Source organism: Nipponia nippon, unplaced genomic scaffold (genome assembly GCF_047370975.1).
Source record: "Nipponia nippon isolate SJK-2023a ecotype South Korea unplaced genomic scaffold, ASM4737097v1 scaffold_7, whole genome shotgun sequence".
NCBI classification, from domain to species: domain Eukaryota; kingdom Metazoa; phylum Chordata; class Aves; order Pelecaniformes; family Threskiornithidae; genus Nipponia; species Nipponia nippon.
In genome coordinates, this window is record NW_028262391.1 from 38,107,758 (window position 1) to 38,132,166 (window position 24,409).

Below are 24,409 nucleotides of genomic sequence, written 5' to 3' on the forward strand. Positions count from 1 at the left end.
TATGGTCAAAGTGATTTCTTTTCTTTTAATCATGACTTTGAACTTTAAATCATTTATTTACTAAAAAGAGAACTTCTCAGAAAAGGTTATTTAGAAACATCACGCATTTTCTAGCTGAATCAGACATTGTTCAGTTAAATTCTGGAAGTGCCTTTCCCTCTCCATCAAGGGGCAGGGAGGAGGGAAGAGGCCAATGCAATTTTCCTTAAAAGTTCAAAAAAAATTCACATGTCAGAGGAGAAAGAAAACAAAGAATCCTCGCCGGGATTTCTGTCTAAAAAGGAACACAAAACCGGAGAAGGTATACTGAAATCCCAATCCATCTTTAAAAGTGGTATAGGTATTTACATCAGTGCCTCGCAACCCCAGGGCTGCATCAGGACCCCCCGTTCTGTAGAGACCATGTAGCAGCCACGGTCATTCTAACAGCGTACAGATTATTACAACGGCGTCTTATTTCAGTTCACAATCATTTTGATTTAAGCCCTTAATATAACAGTAATGCAAGGAGTTCCTGACACCCAGATCTGAAAGAAAAAAAAAGCGTCTTACACCATATCCTTTGTGTGCAAGTCTCAACCTATGTTTTTACGTGGTCACTGAATTATGTCTGACAAAATGCCTCTCACAGAAACAAGGAACTTATGAAAATAATATGGAAACAAAATGAAATTAGAGTGAATTGATTTAAATGTATGCTATTTTTCCTGGAAGGTACAAAAGTTAACAGTTTGAATTTATTTGGAAATTAGACAAAAAAGCCCCACCACTCAAGTTAAAAGCGTCTTCAAACAGAAAGGCTCACCATGTTTCAGCCCTTGTGGAAAAACTTCAAGTTCCTTAATCTGCTGTGACTGTCAGAGTTTTCAGTTTTTGCCAATTATCTTAATGTTATATATCTTAACAGTATGTCCAGCACAAACTATATTTAGATTGTCTGTTCAATTAATCTGTGCCAGAAAGGAACAATTCCATTATTCTCAATTACCACTACCATTGCCTGGTAATTGCAATTTGAATTTGCAATGGTAAATGTAAGGCTAGACATTTTTATCCAGTCCTCTGGGAATGCTTTTACTGAAAATTACTAAGGAAACAGAACTTGAGGTTATGCTCATTTTTGGTTGGTTGTTTTACGCTAATATTCCACAAGATACGCATTTCATTTATAATACTTAAACTACAAACAGATTTTAAATGAATTTGTTCTCTGACACAGTTCTCATTTTGTAATTTTACTGTGCTCTTTTTTTTTTTTTTAAATATTTTCTCTCAAAATACAAACGTAAAATCAAGCCAAGTAGTACTGGTTATTCTTGTTCCTCTAAGAGGACACTCTTTAAAAAAAACATACTGTACAAAAAAAATACCTTCAACACACACCACAAACCCCAGACAGTTAAACTATTGACTGTAATGTGGTATACAGCCATCTTCTGAATGTCAAGGCATGATGTATAAAAAGTACTTCACAACAAATGCTTATTTAAGTCTTGCCACTTCTTTCTTTTCATAGAGAGCAAAAATAAAACCGCATAGCAATGATGACTCCTTATCTACACAGTTGGGGATTCAACACTTTGCAGGCTGCGGAGAGGCCAAAGCAGCAGCAAATGCCGCCAGTCCTACTGCTTCTGCGCAGGGTGAGGAGCGCGCAGCCCTCTTCATAATCTTTATGCAATACCATAGACCGACTTAAATTCAGCACCTATTTTGGTATAAAAACTCAACCCAGAGCCAGATTCTGTTGTGCTAGGTGTCAGACAGCGAGACAAATAAAGAAGCAATCCATACTTTCAAAGGACTGCAGTTTTTTTTAGTTGAAGCACAGACAGATGATGCCTTAGGGACCAGGATAAGCAAACAAATTCAGTTTCAGATACCTGTTTTGATACCCGTCTTATCTGTGTGATTACATGAACTGATGAAGATCACTTACATCTATTTAGCATCTATTTACTTATGCTGCACACTGTCTAGATCAGTCCAATTTCTGCCACCCTCAAAGTATCTCCCAGATCTAGCATTGCCTTTGTAGGCTGTCAAGGATCTTGTCTTCGTCACAAGCTTACCCTAAACCTATTTAAATAAACAAGTGCCAAAAGAGCCCCCAAAACATTTAATTTGCACCACATCATCACTTCTGCTGCTGCCTTAATTTCCCTTAACTGTGTCACAACAACTTTTATAGTCCCAATTTTACAGCTTAGCTCTTCTGTACTTAAAAATCTCTTCTAGTTTTAGGCCCCAATCTGACGCTTCTTTAAATCACCGATAACTTGCCTTGTCTTCCACAGAGAAAAGTCTTCAAAAGTCTTCCATGCTTTTCCTGTTAACTTCTATCTTGTCCCTTACAAGCAGAACATGCTCTCTAAATTAACATACGAAATTATTACCTCTCATTCAGTCACAAGCCCTCCATTAGACACCAAGAGCAAGTTAAACTAAACTGGTAGCTAGGCAGGTGACAGAGTAAGATTTTCTCATTCAGAGAAATAAAGAGTACAGACATCAAAATACATAGTTGGCTAACTATTATTAGATAACTATAATATCATAGAAACCCCAAAGGAAGACAAGGGCTCCATTTTGCTGTGGGCCACTGGTAAGGGCAATAGACTTTGGCAAAGACCTTACAACATGGGATGTTAGGAAATCACATGTAAAAGCTTCATTAATATTAGCGATGAGGTTAACAAAACAACAGAAACACCTCCCAAGAGCTACAGCTTACCCCTCCATCAACCCAAACATATCTGGTGAGCTGGAGACAGAGCCGCCAGCTTGCCAGTGTTTCATGCCCTCAGCCAAACAGGCCCACTAAAGTGCTCCAGGCTCCTCAGATGAAACAAAGGTGAAAGGATTTAGTTTCTGTATATTAAGAGTTTTAGGACAAACTCACAAGAAACCAAAATGCCTTCGCATGTCCTGATTTCTCTTTCAGCTATTAGAAATGGCATGTGTAACAGAAGATAGACTAAGTATTTTAAGCACTAAAAATCATATACTTCTGCAAGTGATACGGTTCATACTATGCACCTATCTTCTTATGATACAAATGATTTTTTTAAAGACATTCAACTGATGACTGCATAGCAAAAAAAAAAAAAAAAACAACAAAAAAACAAAGTCCATGCATTCCTACTGCTGGAATAGTTTAAGATCTAAATGACAGTCTGTCTTTTCACTTGAAGGAAAAAACCAGGGTCTGCTAGATTATACTAAGAAAACCAGGTTTTCTAGTGGATGCCCTATCTTCTATATATTTATCTGCAACTTTCAGATTCATATTTGAAGATGAAATGTTCCTTCTCATTAGTAACCTAAAAAAAAAAAAAAATCCCTAAACAAAAAATAACATACTTTATTGTCCTAACAGTCCCCAGGAAACAGATTCTGACTGCTACAGTTGATGTAAAATGCAGTGTCCTACACTTGGGACAGAGTAATCGTATAAAACAGAGCAGGCTCGAGACTGAATGACAAAAGAGCAGCTTTGTAGAGAAGGACCTAAGGGTCCTGGTGGACAGTAAGTTGAGGAGAAGTCAGCAGTGCACCCTTGCAGTGATGAAGGCTAACAAATAATGGCCTGCATCAGCAGGAGCATGGCCAGCAGGTCAAGAAAACCAATTACTTCCCTCTGTTCAGCACTCATGAGATCACATCTGGAATACTGTGTCCAGTTTTGGGCCCCCCCAGCATAAGACGCAGTAGGGCAGGTCAAGCAGAAGGCCACCAAGATGGTTAGAGGGCTAGAGCACACGATGTACAAGGACAGGCTGAAGGAGCTGGGTTTATTCGGCCCGGAGAAGAGGGGAATATAATTGTTGTTTTCAACTACCAAATGGGGGCTGTAAGACGAGATGGAAGCAGGCTCTTCTTGGTGGTGTGCGGTCAAAGGACGAGGGGCACGTTTTGCAGCAGGGGGAAATCCTACTAGGTACAAGGGGAAAAGGAAAAAAAAAAAAAAAGTGTTCACAGCAAGGGCAGTCAAGCACTGGAAAGGGCTGTCCAGAGTTGTGGGATTTCCATTCTTGGAGATGCTCAAGGCCTAGCACAACCTATCTGACTCCAAATTAAGTCCTGCTTTGAGCAGGGGACTGGACTAAGAGACCTCCAGAGATCCTTTCCAATCTAGATCATCCTGCAATTCAATGTAGCACCCAGAAAATGAGAGCAGAACTTTCTGAGTGAAAGTCATTTTAAGTGCTCCAAACAAATATTAATGCCTTTTATCAGGCTAATATTATACTATCCTCAGTGTACAGCAAGTATAACTAACATCGGGATTAAAATCCACGCGCTGTGCAGTCATCTGCCGTAATCCACCTAGCTACTCCTTCCTCAGCTGTTACACTCCAGGCCTCTTCACTGCCTGCCCCTGACAAATCCCAGGATAACCTTTCAACCGCTCCGTGCCCCTCAGGACTTCTCCTGGACTTCTCCAGGCCAGACTCAATGGCCCTTGAGCCTTCCCGATCCCACACTCTCACTCACTCATTTGATTAGCAGGCATCACATCACATCACCCCTTTCATCCAACTCCTGTAAAGTAATAGCAATAACAGGACTTCCAGGCAGTACAGCTGCTTAAACTCTTTCTTCAATTTCTCTTGCATTTGACAAAATACCATATGTCAGGATTTCATAGAGTCAGTCATTTGCAAGTTATCCAGTCAGTTCCTGAGCCTGCTTTCCAATCTAAGAGACTGAATTCTAACAAACTGAGCAAATCTGGTCTTTGTAATTCCATGCCTAACACCATGGGCAAAACTTTGCCAAAAACTAGATGCCTGTGCTAAGGCAGCATGTTAAGAGAAGAGGGGGGGGAAAAACTGCCATTTCAAAAACCAGCATACAAAATGCTTTTGTGTTTGGTTGTGGGTTTTTTTCCTCAAAAAAAAAAAATGTGTATGAGAGGATCTCATTCACAGAAACAAAACCAAAGCTTTTGATATATGGAAGTTCACATACAATCTTCGTGAATCATTGACATTTTTTGAAAATAATTTCTGTATTTTACAGCTTAAAAATCTCTATCACAAATATCCGAAAAAGATATTTTAAGCAATTATAAAGTTACTTTAGATAATACCTCAGTATAAAAAATACTTTTAATTAGGTTTACTACTTCCCCGAATTCAAATTCATCCTGATATAGAATTACAAGGAATAAAGTAAATCAGGAGACTTGATTTTCAGAAATACCAATCATAATAAACTAAAAACAGGGAGCTGCATATAAGCATAGGACCCTCTTACACTGATATCCACAGCAAAAAGCTATCATACTGAATTTATCATAAATTAATCTGAAACAGTTTTCGATAAACCTCACGAAGTAACAGATCCAAGTGCTGACAGTAATCTACACACTTGTCACACACTTCTCTTGGGAAGCTTGCCATAAGTGCCTGTGCAATTCTAGAAACAGGTAAGAGCAAATAGCAAAAATTCTGCCACTGCTCGATTCCCTGAAAAATATCTTGAGCTTTTAAATTTTTTTTCTTGATCTGGCACATAACCGAGAACATTCTCTGAATTACTTTTTCATGCAATTATAGTTTTCTAGCAGTATATGTGAGGATTTCTGAACAATGACAGTGGTGCTACGTACAGACCTCAGGACTGCAAGAGCACATTTTTATCACTACTAACACTTAATTTCAAAGTATGCTATGTTTTTTTACATTGATGTGACTTTCATATTGCATCAACCCAGAGGTATAAAAATACTGAACGTAAAAAAATGCAGTATTAACATGAAAGCAAAACTGCTCTGCTCAATAAATTTTAGAAGTTCAAAACGGTTATATTTTTGGAAAACATTATTCAGTAAGGGAAACCTTAAAGTTCCTTGATGTTTCAAGCTGGGGTTTTCCCTAGTGTCTCCTGATATGCAATGAATCTTCTCAAATTCATCTTCACATTGTCAAGAACACACAGTTGATCTGTACTATATTGTCCTTTGCCTTCTTTTCTCATCTGTAAAACCAAAAAATACATACTTTACTAATGGAGAAGTTTCTCCTAGTAGATCACCTAAAGTTTATAGTAATTGTATATATGTCTTCTATCAAGGCATGCTACCCATGCCTTTTGGGAACTCTGACACGTTCACGTGTGCACATGCATAGCTAGCAATTATTTGTGCAAGTCAATTTACTATAATACATCCCTGCCTAAAACTAGGCTACTGTTGGCATGCTATTTCACTCATAAATCTGAAACATACACTTATTTTCTGTAGCTTTTTATATGAAAGACCTTGCACATCTAACTAACCAAACAACTGTAGCACTGTCAGGTATGTATTTTGTGTGTATAGTGCTTAGCTTTAAGACTACGAAAGACACTCCTCAGCCTTCATTTGACTAAAGAAACAACGTATTGAAAGTCATTCTCTATTTAAGACAAGGATGTACTCAAAACTACATTTTAGAATTTTGGACTTGTGATTCTTGAAAATAGAGAATACATATCTATTTTAATTAACCAACAACAGAACAAAAACGTCCACCTGCAGCTACGGCAAGTTAAAAACAAAAGATGTCAATATAACTTCAGAAGGGACTTCTCTCCCACCAATTTAGCTGTTCTCCTCCAGAGACATCTGCAGGATTTTTTTTTTTTTTATGAGGGTTTCAGAACAATACAGTGGTTTGGACATCAATAAGGCTCACGGTGTAATGCAGACATTGTGTTGTTACCTTGACGGTTCCATGAGCTGCAAGGTAAGTGTATTTGCTTTCCTCTAAAGTGGAATAGCAGGAATTCAATTATTTGTTTTCTTTTTTCTTTGGTTATCTTATAAAGGTTATTCCTGCTTAATTATCTATTCTAGCAGCCCAAATCTCAAAACTTTAACCCACATTGCGTGTTGAGACCCTGAGCTGGCTGCATTTGATGCCTACCCTCATTTTGAACACTGGCTGAAATTCTTTCAGTGCTGGAAGCAACTTGATCTGTACCGCCGCCTTTTCTGCTTCTTTACCATCTGCAAATACATCAAAAAGTGCATCCAAGGCTTCCCCTGCTACCACAAGAGAAGATTCCTTCATAGCAACCTCAAGAAGAAATTTTCCAATCATCTGAAATAAGAGAGAAAAATTGATTTTTCTAGCAATGCTTAAGGAAATTGAAAGAAGTATCAAAACTGTTTTACGCTTGCAATGCAAACTTTGCTTTTTCACCTTTAGTGTTTCAGCTGTATCTTGTCCTTTTGCCAGGACGCTGCCAGAAATTCCAAGGATGCTCACTACGTTCACTCTAACACTGGCATTGCTGCTGTGAATACCGGCTTCACATAAAGCCAACAGCTGCTCCGAAGTCATACACTGCTTAGCAAGGGGGAAGGGGGGGGGAAAAAAGGGGGGAGGAAGATAGACACTTTTACATTTTCACAGAAATTCTCAAATATGACATTTAGATCATTTACTTTTACAGAACACAGGCATATTTATAAGAGAAACAGAGTCCTCTATTATGAAAGCTACATGAATTCTGAAAATGAAATCAACAAGAAAACAGTTAAACTCTCCCTTTCAACTTCTTAGAGTGTTTCTTCCAGAACATAAGCAAGGCTGTCATGAAGCTGAAGGAAACAGTTCTGAGTCCAAAGGGATTTTCACAAATTTACCTAGCTCAGTAGCTATTTTCAGCTCGTTACAACCTTCATTTTTCAGTTTAAAGCCAGAAAGGACCAGCAGACCATCTACTATTACGTCTTGTATAACAAACTATTATGCTTCATTCCTATATTTAGCTCACCCATTCATGTCCAACCAAGAAGGACAACCAGCTTCAACTAGATGACACCAGGAAATGAAGAATCCACATTTCTAAGTGCTAATTTACTAAATGCTTGGTCTTTATATTCATCTCCTAAAGATACTACCTGTGGCTTATTGCTATTTTGGTTTTGAAATATCTTTCATCTGTTTACATGTTAAGGAAGAGATATATAAAAACAGTATTCCTGTAAGGTCCATGAAAAACGCAAAGAGTGAATGCTATTAAATCTATTCTTTCAGTGTTACAGTTGCTGAAATGTAGCACTTCATTTAAATGGTTTTGTTTCAAAAAACTTTCCAGCACAATCTCACATGAATTTGAACCTATCAGAGCATTTGGGTTTGAAAGCTTTTACCTGGGAGATGTTCTTTGATGCCATTGTTTGTAGGAGAGCCCTCAAAGCACTGGTTATGGCTTCCAGGAATTCTGTGTCTGTAGGGAGTTCTGTCAAAGAATTGAACCCAGAGCCAAAAGTTAAACAGGAAGATGAAGGATACGAGAAGCAAGGAAATACAAATTCCTTAATCCCTTAATTGTTCCTCCAGGTACTACCACAAACAGGAAGAGCTAGATTTTCAGAGACTGGTCTTTGTAGGCTGTAACCATAGTGATTTGTTTGAATTCAGTATTAACTGCATCTGGAGGTTAGACCACAGTTGGTCCTCATTGTCAGGCACATCCCTGGTTAAGACACTTGTGTGACCTAATGTATGGTACAAACCACCGCCGTCAGAAGAGAAGCTTGAAAACTGGTATCACATGGAAGCCATGATACAGGAACTGAGGAAACTACAGAAGCTGACTGCATACTTTAACTCCTTTCTTCTGTCTTCTAAGCAGGCATTTTAGATGCCCAGAACACTGGACTCTTTCCAATTCAAATAAAAAGCATGTTTTCCGGTGGTTTAATAACCTTTCAGAAATGTACAGTTCAAATACTGCATTATTCTTGGTTAACTACAAATTCATCAATACCAGCCATCATCTTCAATGCATGTTCTGCATTCCTTGAAGCTTTTTATTCTCCTCTAATGTGTTCTTATTTTCTGGACTACTCCAGACGCAGAAACTCTTGACCACTTCATGTGTGTCTCCTCCTTTCCCATGTAAGCAACTAGATCTTTATGCCTCTTTTTCACCCTGTAAACCACAGAATTCCTTCTAACCACATGTTGGTTATGTTATCAACTCTATCTGGCAGTTTCCATTACGTAGCATTTAACTATTAAAGAAAAGTATGTTAATGAAAACGGACATGGGCCGTTAAACTAATTTATTAGCACCCTCTGTCTTCAGCTAGCCACTTCTCCAGTTTCATCTAAAACTTTCTGACTATTGCGAAGCATAACATGTATACCCTGAAATCTTGCACGTCCTGCTCTTCAAGCATGAGACAAGTATTTTATGTGAACTTCCTTACATATATCTTCGTATTTATTTTCATTTCCTGCATTTTTAGTTTTTCAAGCACTATGCTCTCATTAATAATGTTCCCATAGACTGATCCCATGCTTCTAATGACATTGAGAAAAAAGTGTTTTGCAGGCAGAGGCATTTTCAAGCATTAATGCAGTGTCATACTATACACTACAGCGAGTAAGAACTACATACACCACATTTGTGGCTACAAATGAAGACGCTTGAAGGACGGGAAGAAAACTGAGCTTCTCAAGCTTCTACAAGACAAGAAATGATAAAGCCACGCATATGCTAGACTTCAACAGATCTGTCTTTGGAAAAATGTTTTCTGACAATTTTGAGAATTGGCAGGCTTTTCCAGCCTCCAAGAATGTCTCTTATTTTCTGAAAAGCCATCATCACTGACCTTAAAACAAAAACAGATTATCAAAATAGTCTGAATGAAGCAGCCCGTCAGGGAACCAGATCATCAGCTTAGAACCATTTTTTTTGTTTTTTTTTTTAATCTCAGTTCAGCTTCTCTAGTGTCAGTAACAGAGAGAGATCATAGCATAAATGGTCCAGCAGTATTATTGGAATGCTGCTCATCTGATGTATAAGATTACAGGAGGTAGCTGGAAATGCTAACTGCTGCATATTTACACTAAACCATCCAATGATACAGATACTAGCAGGTCTATGGGGAAACCATCACAGTATCTCTATGAAATAACGTGCCTTGGAGGAACTACAGTGGCTACATTATAGTGTTTACCAGGATACATCTGATATTCTAAAACAGTATTTTTAGAAAAATGAAATTTATTGCCTTCTCCATTGAAATCGAACCACCACCATAACAGGAAGTTAAGCAGCTTTAATATTTACTAATAAAAACTTTGCACATTTTCTTATTACAAATATATTTTCAATAAAGCTATGCAATCATATGCATAAAGCACATCCTGGAGACAAGGAGGCTGCTATCTTTCCTACTGTAATAAGCACGTACGTTCTGGAGATTTTTGCAATGACCAGCTTTGCAATAACAAGATTCCTAGAAAAAATTATGTGACAGACTGTGCCAGATACCCTTTTTTCACATGTCTATTTAGGCTAGTTTGAACATTTAAAATGAAAATGTCCCATCTTCTTCATGGCTTGTCTGATTGATGGAAAACTGCTGTTATCACAAATATGATCAAGCAAACAGTTCTGGTCTCACGGCAAGGCAGGATTCATCCACTAACTTAGTGACTTTCTGTGTGCACACACACCGACGTAAAGCATATCTTGCATTAGGAGCATACTTGCTCAAGGTGCAATTTTGATAAAACACATCAGAATACGCTGTTTTGTCAGCACATTTCCAACACTCAGTATCCTTATTTTGAAAGACCAAAGGGATAAAATTAGTAATAAAATGGCATTAAAACTTAACAATGAACATGGCTACCTTATATCTATATGAAATAGGTCAGCAAGCCCCCTTTACATCTTACCCGTTTTAGAAAAGACTAGCTGTGAGAGATGCTGTGCAAGGGACTGAAGTGCTGAAGCTCCTCCAAGACAATCCACATCTGACACTAACAAAATGCTATGAAGACATGTTAAAGCTCTACACTGCACCGCATTCAGTCTGAAACAAACAAAAAAATGCACTTAGCAGATCTCTTTGAAAACAGATGTCGAAATACAAAGAAGGATCTTGAGTTAAATAAGGCTGTGATCCAGTGTGCAGTTTACACAAACATTTGTATCTCTTTATTCAAAATCACGTATCAGATCTGCCATTGTCCAGATCTTAAAAGCAACCCAAAGATGGACAATCCTTCTAAGATTTCTAAAACAACTGAACATACATGAAAAAGAGTAAGAGAGACAATGAAGTTCCTACTTTTTAATTAATGGTTTCCAAGACGGATTGTGCATACAGATGTCTAGAGCAACACTGTTCGGAAAAGCAGTTTTTTCAAGAATCTGGGGAGGGGAAAAAGAAAGGTTTAGCAATAAAGCTTTTTTTTTTGCCTTTTTTTTTTAGGTGTGTTTGGGGAGAAGACTGAAATTTTAGCTTAATGTCAAACAGATACTTCAAACTACGTATTTCAAACCTTTCCAGGTAGCAAGCGTCTCATCTGCTAAAAATGCTAGAATCTTCCTCAGTCACTCAAATGGTACAATTATACACTGGGTTTAGCATAGCATATTTTAAGTATGCAACTGTACTGAACAAAAGGTGATTTTCTAGGTCTCTGCTGTTGTTTTTTATTCAGATCTTTCTTCTTACAGGTTCCACTACAGAATTTTCAGATAGCTGCAAATCTAAAAGACCTTGCCATGAAACTTAGACTGCTTGCTATTAAGTACAAAAAGCCTTGAATCATCTTGCACCTTGATGTCTTGGGTCAGAATTCTACCACACTGCTGAACTAGCATAATGACTGATTCAAATTACAAACTTCATCTTTACAACCCCAAATAAGAATGAGCAAAACTCTGAAAAAAGAACATCTGAATTCTTTTAAGTGTCAAATATTGTACTTCAGACACTATGTATAAAACAGGGGGAAAGAGGAACTCGCACTTTTTCAGTGCTGACTGTTGCCATTTGCATGCATTACTTCCAACTCACTTAGCTAATATGTAAATCTGGCAGTCATGCTTCTACTCAGTTTCCTTTCTTTTTGCAAATAATCTTTTTCATGTCCAAATCAAGGAGTAACCTTTGTATTTTGGAAAAAACAAATAATAAAAAAAAAAGGCACTAGGTTTCTGAAACACATGAACCTTCTATTCCCATGTACATGAAGAAATTGCTTCTGTCAAGACAGCTCATGTGATGATGCTCCACCTCTAGGCCAAAAAAAGTGAAGCTAAACTCATTTAAAAAAATATTCCTTTTCTCCAGATGGATTGGGATAATTTGTTTGCCTAACCTGGGATACAAATCAGGCACAAGGGAAAGACTCTACCGGGTGTTGGAAATAAAATAAAAGACAATACCTTCTTTGGAATGAGGTTGTTCAGAAACGCGGAGTTAACCTCATCAGAGAGGCACAGGGGTGACATTAACAGCCCACCCCCCTCATTGTATGAGTTTTCCATAAACAAGTCGCTTTCATCACTGCTGGAGAGTTCTTCCCATTCGTCATCAGAGGGATCTGAGAACAGAAGACAGACTTGTAAATGTAACATCACTCATGCAATAGGTATCCTACTTCTCAATTAAACTTGGCTCCAGCTCTCGGTTTACGAGTCTTTAAGCTCTTGGACTCTAATGAAGTCCACACAAACCAAGCACCATTAAGCCACAGTTCTAAATATTGCACTACTTTTGTTTAAATTGTTTTATTTAACAAAATATTTATTTTGTATTCACTCAGGCAACAAGTACTCTTATGAGAGAGGTTCTTCATTCTCCGATATTAACTATGCTTCACTTAAAGATATCAAAAAAAGTATAGAAGAAACATTTCATAAAGCATTTACCAGGATTTTAACTTGGATTGCACCATTTTACTTTTTGAGGTAGATTAAAGCATGCAAATACACTGGTTTAACTTAACTTGTTTACTAACTGCGATCAGTTTAAAGGCAACTGTTTTCCCTGGCAATACTGAAGCCACAGACAGATATCCTGTGACTAGGCAGTAACTGGGCTGGATGAAGATGTTATTGTCTCCACAGCAAGGCCAGTTGAAAGGAAATTACAACAGCAAAACAAGCCCAAAGCAAGCCAGATCATCTCTGTTAGCCATCCCAGGCAACATATTTTAAGTAAATTAAACTAGGTTTATACGTACATGATTTACTCTACTAGCAGATCTCTAAGGGCAGACACGGCGAGAGGGGTTGAGGTAGTGTTACCAACGGGCACAGCTACTGTCAAGTGAATAATCTGTCCATGGCTTAAAGCAGACTTGGCCTGAGAAGGCCTGACAGGCTAAGTCCATCATTTATATTTAAACTGATATATCTACATCCACAGGGTTTACACTGATTTATCTGAAGTTGTTTTAAACCTGGTTACATTTTAACTGGTGCGACACTGGTGTTTACACAAGTCCAGGCTGGACTGATCCTCTTCACTGACAGGTGAAAGCTCTGCCTGCGTACACAGGTCAGGATATTTAACTACTGTGACGAAAAAATATCGTATTCACCCTCAAGTAATTTTATCTGAAAACACAGGTTCACGTGAGATTCAGGTACTGGAGTAAACTACGGTAACAGCCACACACTTTTTCTGTGGCAAAAGGTAAATCCATTCACTTAAAATACAGCAAGAAAGGTCTAAATGAATGCATTTCACCTGCACTGTGCAGCAGCTTAAGAATTTATTTGAAGGTGATGACTACTGTTTATGTGATGCAAAGTAACTCATCAGGCTGTGGCAACTTGATCACGTGGGCATCTTCTTTTGCTTATGGCAATATCCAGTTAATTCTACAGCCATAGTATGCTAGTGTTAATAGCCTTTGCATGAGAAAACTTTTATGCTTTACTAACCCACAGCAGCAACAAGCATGAAAACAAAGCAGACATCCCCCTTTCAGTCAGTCTCTTGCTTCTTCTAAAAAAATTCCATCTGCATCTTTACAAAGCAAAGAAAACAAAAGTCTCCTTTGAAAATGAAATGATAACTATATGAGCTGACCATGCAATTCAGCAACAACAAATACAACAGTCATTGTACATTCACAGTGAGTGACCAGGCAGAGCAGGAACTGGACTCTGCAACACTAGCCCATAACTAAGATCAGGTTTCTTGTAACATTCTTGGAAATACAGAAGCATTTCCAATGGCAATCCCATCTTAACTAGCACTGGTAACCTGCAAGCTACAGACTGGACAGCAATGCTGGAGTCTCCTGGACTCCCCCCCATGTCCCCATTAAGGGGAGAGCACTATGCTTCCTCCAAACGCCGGCCAGCGTTCAGTAAACACACCTCTTGCCAGTCTGGTTGTTTCCCTCAGTTCTGTGGCAAGCTGAGTGTTTCTATGAACTCAGCATAATGGCTAAAGCTATTTTAGTCCTCAAATAACTTGAAAATTAAATGAACAGCTGCCTCTGCATTCCTCTTAATTTCTACAGACTATGTTTCTGTCTGCCCATGAATGGGTAAAGTACTGTGGTGAAATACAACACAATCAACCTTACATTACACTGAGTGAATGGCAGAATAGGCAGCTTATCCACAAGAGATTTTCCAATTAAAGGGGGGAGCTTATGAATTACAACTCATTAGATGAGAAATGCAGTTATGAAATGAGCTTCATATACTAGGTGCAGAATTTCCTTGCGCTGTAAGAGAAAAAAAAATCACCATTGGGAATATCTGGGTATTACTGCGGATTTTATTAGAACCTGGAAGATTTACTTCGAAAGTTATCTCCTACACAATTACTTTTGCATCAGGCTCACAAACTGTACTAGCAATAACAATTTTCAGGTTTTGGGGGAGTTTTTTGAGTTTTGGGGGCGTTGTTTGTTTGTTTTAAACAGAATCTCAGAATCATTTACTTGTTTTCCTGAAGATTTGGAGAAAAGGTATCAAAACTGAGTATCAGAGCTCATACAAGACACAGAATATCTATCTCCTACTCCCCCCAGAGTAACAGCCTTTTTCCTCCAAAAAAGCTCATAAAGGTGGAACTCTGAACAGCCTCTATCTGCATTGCTGCCAGACTGCATGCAAAAGCCGCCTCTCCTCCTTCTTTTGACACTTGCAGTATCAAAACTAAGAGAGTTACCTGCTTTAAAAAAAATTGATGCCCTGGTCCTGCAATAGGATTCACACCCATACTATATCAGATGAAGACTCAGATCACACTCTGACTGAACAAAGAATTTGCTGTAATACTTTTTAGGAAATATCTCTTTGGCACAAGTGCTTTTTTGTTTGTTCTTAAACATTAGCACATGTATGCAAAAAATATGTAAGTGACAGAAACTATTTAAATGAGAAAAACACACTTAAATTACTAATAGAAATTACAATCCAATCTGCCCCCTCGATGAGGGTATCAGGGACAAAAACTCTATTTACCCTAAAAAGCTAAGATCACCAAACAGCAAACTAAACATGACCTGTTCCAGAAAAAAAATGCACCGCAACACTTGCAATGAAAGAGTTTCCTACAAACCTTCACTGCAGCACATATTAACAATGATTTCCAGAGCAGTCTGCTGAGCCATCAGTAAAGCTGTCACTTCTTTCAGTTCCCACTTATCAGACTAAAAAAGAAAAATACGAACCAAATTTAATTTTGTAAAACAACATTTCAGTGCAATTTAAAGTACCCAGGCTGTCAGTTAAAAATATAATCCAGCCGTTTCCTCTTCTCATCCCTCCATATTAAAAAAAAAGGGGAGGGGGGGCTCCAACAAAACCAAGAGGCAAACAAAACCTATCATCTTTCTGCTGAATGCTTCAGAACAAATTTTACCTCTAAGAAACACCACCTGCATTAAAGTTGTAAAAGAAAATATTACCTAAGGTTAGATAAAGCCCTAGCAGAAACATTTTTTTGTTATTCATTTCATGTTGTTTCACGTATGCAACAGTGAATGCATTCGTTAACCTCTGTGTCATCTCCACTCACAACTGAATGGTGACAACCATTAAAAGTCTCACTCGCCTTATGCAGAGATCAGAACTTCCTGCAGTAGCCACAGGGAGAAGTGTCAGATAAGCCTATACCTGCCACTAGAGGAAAAAAAATGGAAATGCACTTTCCTGATGTGCTGTGCAACTTGCTCACATTTGAACAAGTTGAGCTGAAATTCTCCACGCTTAGCTTTGAAGTTTTAGCTAAAATAGTCAAGCCATTTGGGAGTTAGGGTTAGCAACACTAGTAGGTAGCTACTCTGGCTAACGTTCAGTCAAGACCAGTCAGATGCTCAGCCAAATGCACTAAGCTTTCCAAGAACGAGCCAGCCAGCCACACTTACTGGAAGTAGGTCTGAAATGTCATTTTCTCTTCTGACTTTTCCTTTTGGTATTTCTTCCATGTCATCATCTTCACTCAAAACACAGTTGTCTATAACATCGCTCATGTTTTCCTCAGTTTCTGGCTCTGCAGCAAGTTTTAACCTGTTTTTTTCAGCTTCATTCATACGAATAATTGTTTCACCAGCATCTATTGCTAATGATTCTGAAAAAATCTTCAGGATTGCATTAACCATGCTTCCCAGGCTGCCTGGTGGAATGGTATCCTTGATATTCCAGATCGTGCCTAAACATGAGATAGTTGAAATATAAAAATCTGTTAAAATACTCAATTCCCAGCTCTGTAATAGCCATGTATTTTGTAAGGACACAGCCTCCACTACTTAAAATACTCAGTGCTTATATTTCAGTACGAATGTTCAAGTCTTTTCTCTACAGACTTGTATTTTTTTCTGTTTAGCATTTCATATACTAATCTGTAATAACTATGTTATGCCCACATCTTAAGCTTAAGTAAATTTCAGCATGTAAGGATACACAGAATACTTACGTAGAATAGTCTTGGTGACACTTTTTACCTGTGATAACAAATCCACATGAGAACCATTTTCTAAGGATTCTCAAAGTTAAACTAATTTACTACACTCCAGTATCAAAAATCACCATGGTTAAGCATGTGAGGTGGAAAGAAGAATGCACGGTAGAGAATTGGAAGTAAAAACCTACACCTATTAAGATCAAAACAATTCCTGTACTGCTTATTATTGACTCATTTCACTGTTGAAAACCAAATGAACAGTTAAAATGGGTTACCACACTGAGCAAGTACTGAATTCAGAATCAAGCATTTAAGACAGTTTTAAAACCAGTTGCAAGTATTTGGTTACTCCAAAACACAATCCCAAGAGGCACAAATAACCTCATGAACCATCTATACAGACTTTGATGATCAGATGTGCAGTCTACAGCAGTGAAGACTACGCCTTCTGTCCTTCCCACCCTCCTCTACCTGCCGTACGCTCCATCACAAAGCAAACGCCCTTGAGCATCATACCTGCTATCAGTGTTCTCAGAAGGATATGCTTCATTGTGCTCTCTGGACACAACATCACGGTTTCCAATACGTGTTGTGCAGAAGCATTGAATGAAGAAAGAAGATCTGGATTATCTTCAGTCACTGCCTGCAAGCAGTTTGCTACAGCAAACAACAACAGTGATAATTAACAAACCCAATAGTAGCTTTCACTCTCCTAATGAGAAAGCATTATCTTCCTGAAAGCTGGAGTAATGAAACAGACACAGGAAAAAAACATTTCATACAGCATCCTGTTGTAATGGTATGACGCGGTCCTTCACAGACTGCGTTTTAGATCAAAAGACATTCTCTGGCAAACCTGTACATGAAACAGGTGAGAACAGTATCACATCAGACATGGGAATAGCCATATTAATTTCAGCTACTGAAAATTCAATTTCTCCATTGTATACTGACTAGGGTCAGTATACACCAAAAAATGTTGCAAGCACATACACTTGTAAGACCATTATAAGACTATAATAACAATACTACTAATAAAAACATGTTGAAAGTGACAGGAGTTGCTTGGGTATTTTTTTTTAGATGGACTATGTCCTTTGCTCTACAAATTAAACCTTTTATTACAAAAACCAGAAAACAAAATGAAAAACATATCCTCCGTCTGGAGCTTTCTTTCCACAAAATTTTTCCACCTATGTAACCACCAATAAATCATTCTCCTTTGGACTGAAAACAAGCACAACTGCTGTTGCTGGTGTCAACTGCTGAATGATGTGGTGTTCAGGAAGGAATTTAAAGTCTTCCATTCAGCGTGAAGTTTAAGTAACACTGAGGCAGGTGCATTACGCAATGGATACAGCATCAGTGTTACATTCATATGTAACACTGAAAATATGTAAGAAAAAAAAAAAAATCTTTAAATCCTTATCTTCTCTTTTTACCACTTACCTACTGAAATAGCCAGATCCACATTTGTGGAAAATTTCTTCATGTAATGTAACACAGCCTCCAGACATCCTTCTTTATTGAATATGGATACTGCGGTATTGTTGCATTCGCTAATGCATAAAAAAGATTAATAAAACAGTTTTCCCAGGAAAAAATTACTGTAGCAACATTTTAAGTAACATGTACTCACTCACATTTTAAAAACATACTTAAGAATTACACGTTTGTCAAAGAGCTTTCCTTTGCTATTGAGGTTATGATCAACTCTATATCAAATGAAGAAAGAAGCTGCAATACGCTGGAAACCTTTGAGGAAAGCTGGCTTCTGCCAGCTACTTCCTCACACACAGTATTCAGGAGTTTATTTGGGAGCTTAAGTACAGTCTCACGTGGACAGAGCCGCCCAAAGTGTAAAAGGCAGCTTAGAGCCACGGGCTACAAGCCAGCCCAGGGCTTTCTGCAGCCATGGAAGACTTCATGCACAAACCCACCAACAACAGAGCGGGCTGTTGCCTCTCACATCAATATTTGCTTACTCCAGAAAATGACTGCTCTTAACATTCAGAAATGCATGCTAAATCAAAGATAATTAAAATAAATATTGCATTTAGCAAAGAGTGGGATTTGTGTTTCTTCAAGTTTTCACAGATATTCCCGTTTTTAAACTAATATATTGATACAAGACAAATTCAAACTAAAAAAGCATGGGACCTAACTAGCTACAGGAGCTTTCAAAAATTTACTTTTGAAAATATTATGTCTCAGCATCAATGCCAGCCCCAATTTTATCAGTACCAAACTTAGCAATGAAGTCAGCAGTTCACGGTCATTGCCACAAAGTTCAAAATACAGAAGTAATTTATAGCATACTTAATGATTATCGTTCCTGTTCCAAAGCACTTATGTATACAAAAGCAATTAAAAAAATGAACACTAAACATTGTTGAGTCAGAATTACGAGGGGTCATGTATTCTGTGTAAGGTGCTGAGCAAGCAGTTTCTGTACTGTTCTAGATTCCAATCCCTAAAAAAAAAAAATACATTTACAAATAAGGCCTCAAGCTAGCAGCCATACCATACAGACAGACACAGAGGCAGCTCCACTGAAATACTGTACAGCAGAGAACAAAATTCTGTATGGACCAAAGTGTATAATGACGTGGAGCTGTTACAAAATGAAGAGAAACAACACAAAATTCAAGAACTTTCCAAAGAGGTTTGTATCGCTTCAATGTTTATAGCCATGTCTGTACTAATAGTGTTGCCATTTCTCTTCCTTCACCTGGTGTTTCCAATGTAAGCCACTAATTGAACAATGCACATTTTCTCACATAATTAAGTAGATTTGTATCAATGCCTCAGTCACTAAGGGATAGTTTGTCCAAACATTTAATATTAACTTTTGGGATGACCTGCAGAGGGAGGAAGTAGTACAAAACCTCCTCATATTCCCACAGCACTGGAGTCCACTGATCAGAATTTAATTTTCTCCATCTCCCGTATCATGGTAAGGATCTACAGGAATTGCATGCAAGACCCCACAACCCAGACTGTACAGGAGACTATGACAGAACACATTCAGAAAACAGTATCAGAACTCAGGATGAACAACCAATAGGAAAAAAATTTTGTCATTCTCCTAAAACTGATGACCAACTTTGTGCACTTTCAGAATCCTTCACTTACAAAAATAATTTATGGTAGAAGATAAAATTGTATTTTAGATCAGATGAGGGCTTGCCATTTATTAAGCACGGCACAAGTAGGAGCAACACAATCAGAAATCAGAATCAGCAACTGAATACATCTTCCCATGCAAGGACAGTCATTTCTTTTCTGCCTCAGTTACCATGCTCTTTTTCAGGAACAATTTAATTCAGCTCTTCTAAAAGACCAGTGTTTATACAGCACTTACCATACATTCCACAGCAAATTAATAGCCTCATTGGCTATGTCTTCAATATAATTTTTGTTCATCTCTCTGCATTTCTTTGGAGAGAGCTGGTTAGTATCTAGTCCAGTGCTACACTACAACCAAACAAGAGAAGCAGGGTTGGGAAACAAACAAGCCAAGAAGAAAAGCAAAAACTTAAAACATTAGCAGCAGAGTGAATGGAGAGATCTCTCATGAAGTGTTTACTACCAGAAAACCTGACTAGTTTCCTATTCTCTGTGAAAACTGGGCCACAATGGAATTGAATTGTTGATATTTTTTTCCTCTTACAGAAAGACTCTTATAGTACTTGCTTTGCATTCAATAGTCTTCAGAAGCAATTTTTTTAATAAAGAAATATTTAGCAATTTTAGAACCTGAAATGCTGTTTCTTACTAATACAGTCTGTGTGCAATTTTCAACAGTTCTTTCTAATCACAAAGATTAATTCAGCTAATATCTTGCTGTGCTTTACAATAATGCTATTACCCATATTTTAAAATGGGGAAGAAACATACAGAAAATGATGGTATTGCTCAAGGCTGCTCATACAAAGACAGCAGGTGACAGAATTCAATGCAATTTCCAAACTGCACTGCAACACCTGGACCAAACAAAGAACAGGTATTCAGTACAGATTATTCTACAATAGCAGTAACTACCCAACCGCAAATCCAAGCTTTCATTTACACAAAACTGTTTACCAAAAAAACCTCACTAGAATAATGTTGCAACATAAATGTTCAATCTGGATCTTGACTGACAGAATAGACTTGTCTTGACTGATGTTCCAGACCCGAAATCTCCAGAGCATTTATGCAAAAATCATCCTAGGCAGCACATCTTGCCACAGACCCAAGTTAGCAGACCAGGAGGCAGAAGCAAGTGGTTTGAAGTCTCTGGAACAATTTTTGTACTATTAAACCTACTGAAACATTCTTTTAAAAGATCTTTCAAATATCTTATCTTGATAATAGCTACAAAAATATGAACTCTTTTTGAAAATGGGATAATTTAATGGCTAGATCAGTTTTAAAATCAGAATAAAAATAAACGCACCTCTTTCAGAAGTGCAACAAGGGGTGTCATGATGTCTTTTGTCACCATGTCATCACAGACTTCAAATCCTCCACAAGCACTCAGATTTCTGGGAAAAAAAATAAATGCTTTGGATCAGATACAATACTTTCCAGGAATGTTTTAAAAAAACCCATGCATTTGGTATTCTTCTCTAAAGGTTATGGTACTTTTTGTTTTAAAATCTATCTGCTTCTTCAGTAACTGTAGTCTTCTACCTTCCTAACATAAAAGAATAACTTCGGGGTTAGGGAAAAAAAAAAAAAAAGAATTTCACTTCTCTACCATAACGAGAAAGCTTATCTGTACTAAAACATTACTTCTGTCATATATTACTCAGTGTAAGATACAACATGAATGTTAACAAGTATTAGCATTACATTTTTGTACAAATAAAGCAAGCTGTGGGTCTGACGACAGAATACCAACTCAAAATGATACTGTTCAATATTTACAAGCTTCTCAAAAAGCCAGCTATGTGCATTCTCTAACTAACCCACTGCTCCTACAGTGTTATCAAGACACAAAATGCCATACTAACAGCATTCAAGTTCTCTGTATTTCTTCATACTACTGTTCATTTTTTTTCTAAACGTAAGGATGGAAAGCAGCGCATTCCACTGGGAGTAGATAAAACAGTAGTAACTAACTTAAACCCTGCTCCTGACTTTAAAGTCTCATGGCAGACTATTGGAGCAAGAAAAGCCCCTCTCTCTAGGACTCTGACTGACACAGGCATACTTACTCAGTACAGAACTGAAGCAAGAGGCTAGCATTCAAGTTCACAGCTTTTAACAGCACGAACCCATTCTTTTCTTTACCATGCCAGGCGTACCTCATTTTAACCGAGTATTAACAATTGCTTACCGGAGAGCACCTGCAGCTGTCTCGCGAACAGCTAAACTGTGATCCATCAACAACGGTCCTAAGCACCGGACAACGTCTCTCTGCAGAAAGGCTGGGATTACATGCTTCTGCTGCAACAGCTTGGAAATACTGGCACAGGCATACTCTCTCACTTCAGCACTTGGATGCTGCAGCTGGGGATACACAAACAGGGCAGATTAGGGGCAAGGGAAAAGGTAGCTGGAAGTTTTTATTGAGTGAAAAGACTGATCTGCCTTTCGATTTGCAGGCCCAGCACTGTAGCTCGTTTTACTGCTCCTGAATGGAATCAAGAGCTTTTAACTTCCATGGAAGTTTATCAATCTTTCCCTGGGTTATGTGTGTTAACTATATGACTAGACAAATGCTTATCTGGGTGTTTAACGTGAGAGCCATAGTTCAGACACAGATTTGACACTAGCTGGCACTGGTGAGACCTCATATCTACTTTCAAAAACCATGTTTAAAAAAATATGGACAAAAGTGGGGGGAAAAATACCATCAGTGAAGTATAACAGATATAACATATGCCACCGCACCACAAGACGACACTGACTTTTGCTGTAACAGAGGTTTAGGTGAGATGTAAGAATTGCAAACCATAAAAATAATAAAACAGCAGAAGTGCCTCTCCTGGAAGGTCATGGAGTTCATTGAAAACCTAACAGAAAAGATAAACATCTGCTGAAGAGCAAAGTAGAAAAGAGTGGTACATCAGATCTTGCCTCACTGAAACTGATAGAGGTCTCTCAGTTCATCGTCACCTGTGCATATTTTTTTACTCTCCCCCTTTTTTTTAAAGACTAAATAAGTTAGTCCAGAAGAATAATCAAGCAGCGATTTGTTCAATGAGTTCAGTTAGGTGACGTGAACAAAGGGGATTTATTTACTTAAAGAAAAACAGATTTTTACTTCTGATTCTAAAGTCACATGCGTGGGAGGAGGTTTAAACTAGTTTTAATCTGTAATACTTAAACCAAAACTAACAAGTGGGCAAACCCAGCCTTTTTCAGCATTTCCTATCAGTTATTTCTTACGTGTGGATCTTGGACACATCGTTCTGACTACCTGTAGGAAAACTCTCCAGTTGGGCAGGCTGAACCCAAGCACTGCGAGAACTGCTTCAGAGCCCTCCCGGGACGCGGGGCACAGAGCCGCCTCCCGCCCTGCCCCTGCCGCAGCCCCTCCGGACCGGTCAGGAAGGAGAACGAGAGCCCGGACAGGGCGCCGGGCCCGGGGGCGAGGGGAGCGCGGCAGCAGCCGCCGGCCCGCCCGGGGCAGGGCCGCCGCCGCCCCTCCCTGCCGAGCCGCCGGCGGGCGCAGCCGTGACGCCGGAGAAGCGACGGGGCGGCGGCAGGAGGGACGGGCGGCGGGGGACGCCCCGCACGGCTCCACGGCTCCTTCCCTCGCCCGAGGGCGGGCGGGCGGCGCCGCACCCGGTCCTTCGCCCGCCACCGCCGGGGAGGGCCGAGACCTCGGCCCACCCCCACCCGCAGCGGCGGGCACAGCCCCCGCCAGGCCGGGCCGGGGCTGCCCCGCTCTCCCGGTTCCGAGCGGGGGTCGCGCCAAGCCAAGCCAAGCCAAGCCCGCCCGCCCACCCACCCTCCCTCCCTCCGTCCCCCACCCCCTCGCCCCGCCGGCGGCCGCCCCCGCTTCTCGCCCGCACCTTCTCTAGCAGCTCCGCGGCCGGCTCTTCCTCGGGGACGCCCTCCCCGCCGCGGCGCTGCTCGGGGCCGGCGGGCGAGAAGGGGGCCCTGCGGAACCGCCGCGCCCGGCTCTTCCCCATGGCTCCGCGGCCGCCGCGCCGCTCGGCGCCGGCGCACCCACGTGTGCGGCCCCGCGCAGGCGCGGCCCCGGCCCCGGGCCCGCCCCCCGCCCCGCCGGCTGCCCGGGCGCCGCCCCGCCGCGGCCCTCCGCCCTCCTCCCCCGGCGCCGCCGCGGACGAGCCGTCCGACGGCAGGGACGGCGAGGCGGCGCCGCCAGCTGCGCGCACGCAGCCCGGCTCAGCGACCGGGCAACACCAGCGAAACGCCTTCCGTGCCCGGGCGCACCTCGCCCCGGCAGCCCTGTAACCCAGCCATCAGCCCTGTCCTTACGTCTGCCCCAGGGCAGCCTGCCTGCCTGCTCTGGATGTTTCCCCAGGTCAAAAACTCAAACGAGGTAAGCGTTGAATGCAACGATTTCCTCTAACAGCACTTACAGAAGGCAGGATTGACCTGTAGGATGGAAAACTGGAAGGACTGTCTCTCGGGTGTCAGTATCTTAGATTGCAAGAACCACCTCACACATAGGAAATGCTGCTCCGGTGTGAAAGCTACGGACTTCAGCTACAAACTTCTGAAGTTCTTCTGTGTTCATTTGAGATCTGTATTTGCACAGTA

The 24,409-nt window shown here is 39.9% G+C and overlaps 2 protein-coding genes across 6 annotated transcripts in view; both read right to left on the reverse strand.

The window, feature by feature from the left end:
* Positions 1-24,380, reverse strand: HEATR3 (HEAT repeat containing 3). Of its 5 annotated transcripts, XM_087740656.1 has the most exons (16): positions 23,695-23,840; positions 22,011-22,183; positions 21,126-21,213; positions 20,049-20,161; positions 18,134-18,243; positions 17,201-17,341; positions 16,149-16,432; positions 15,341-15,431; positions 12,196-12,353; positions 11,090-11,172; positions 10,695-10,831; positions 8,150-8,238; positions 7,194-7,340; positions 6,915-7,091; positions 5,847-5,985; positions 1-527 (listed from the first exon to the last, which is right to left on the reverse strand). In XM_087740656.1, exons 1-15 carry the CDS (start codon positions 23,812-23,814, stop codon positions 5,866-5,868), a joined length of 2,031 nt encoding a protein of 676 aa, XP_087596782.1. In that variant the 5' UTR covers positions 23,815-23,840; the 3' UTR covers positions 1-527; positions 5,847-5,865. The 5 variants fall into 5 exon arrangements, with proteins under 5 accessions (XP_087596782.1, XP_087596784.1, XP_087596783.1 ...); XM_087740658.1 differs by lacking the exon at positions 23,695-23,840 and adding an exon at positions 24,229-24,380 and having other exon boundaries at positions 1-5,985; XM_087740657.1 differs by having other exon boundaries at positions 1-5,985; positions 7,194-7,337.
* The window catches only part of CNEP1R1 (CTD nuclear envelope phosphatase 1 regulatory subunit 1), a 7,174-nt gene continuing 7,020 nt past the window's right edge, over positions 24,256-24,409 (reverse strand). Inside the window, exon 7 of the transcript XR_015700762.1 lies at positions 24,256-24,393. The gene's annotated coding sequence lies outside the window, so the exon portion shown is untranslated. The remainder of the gene's footprint in view (positions 24,394-24,409) is intronic.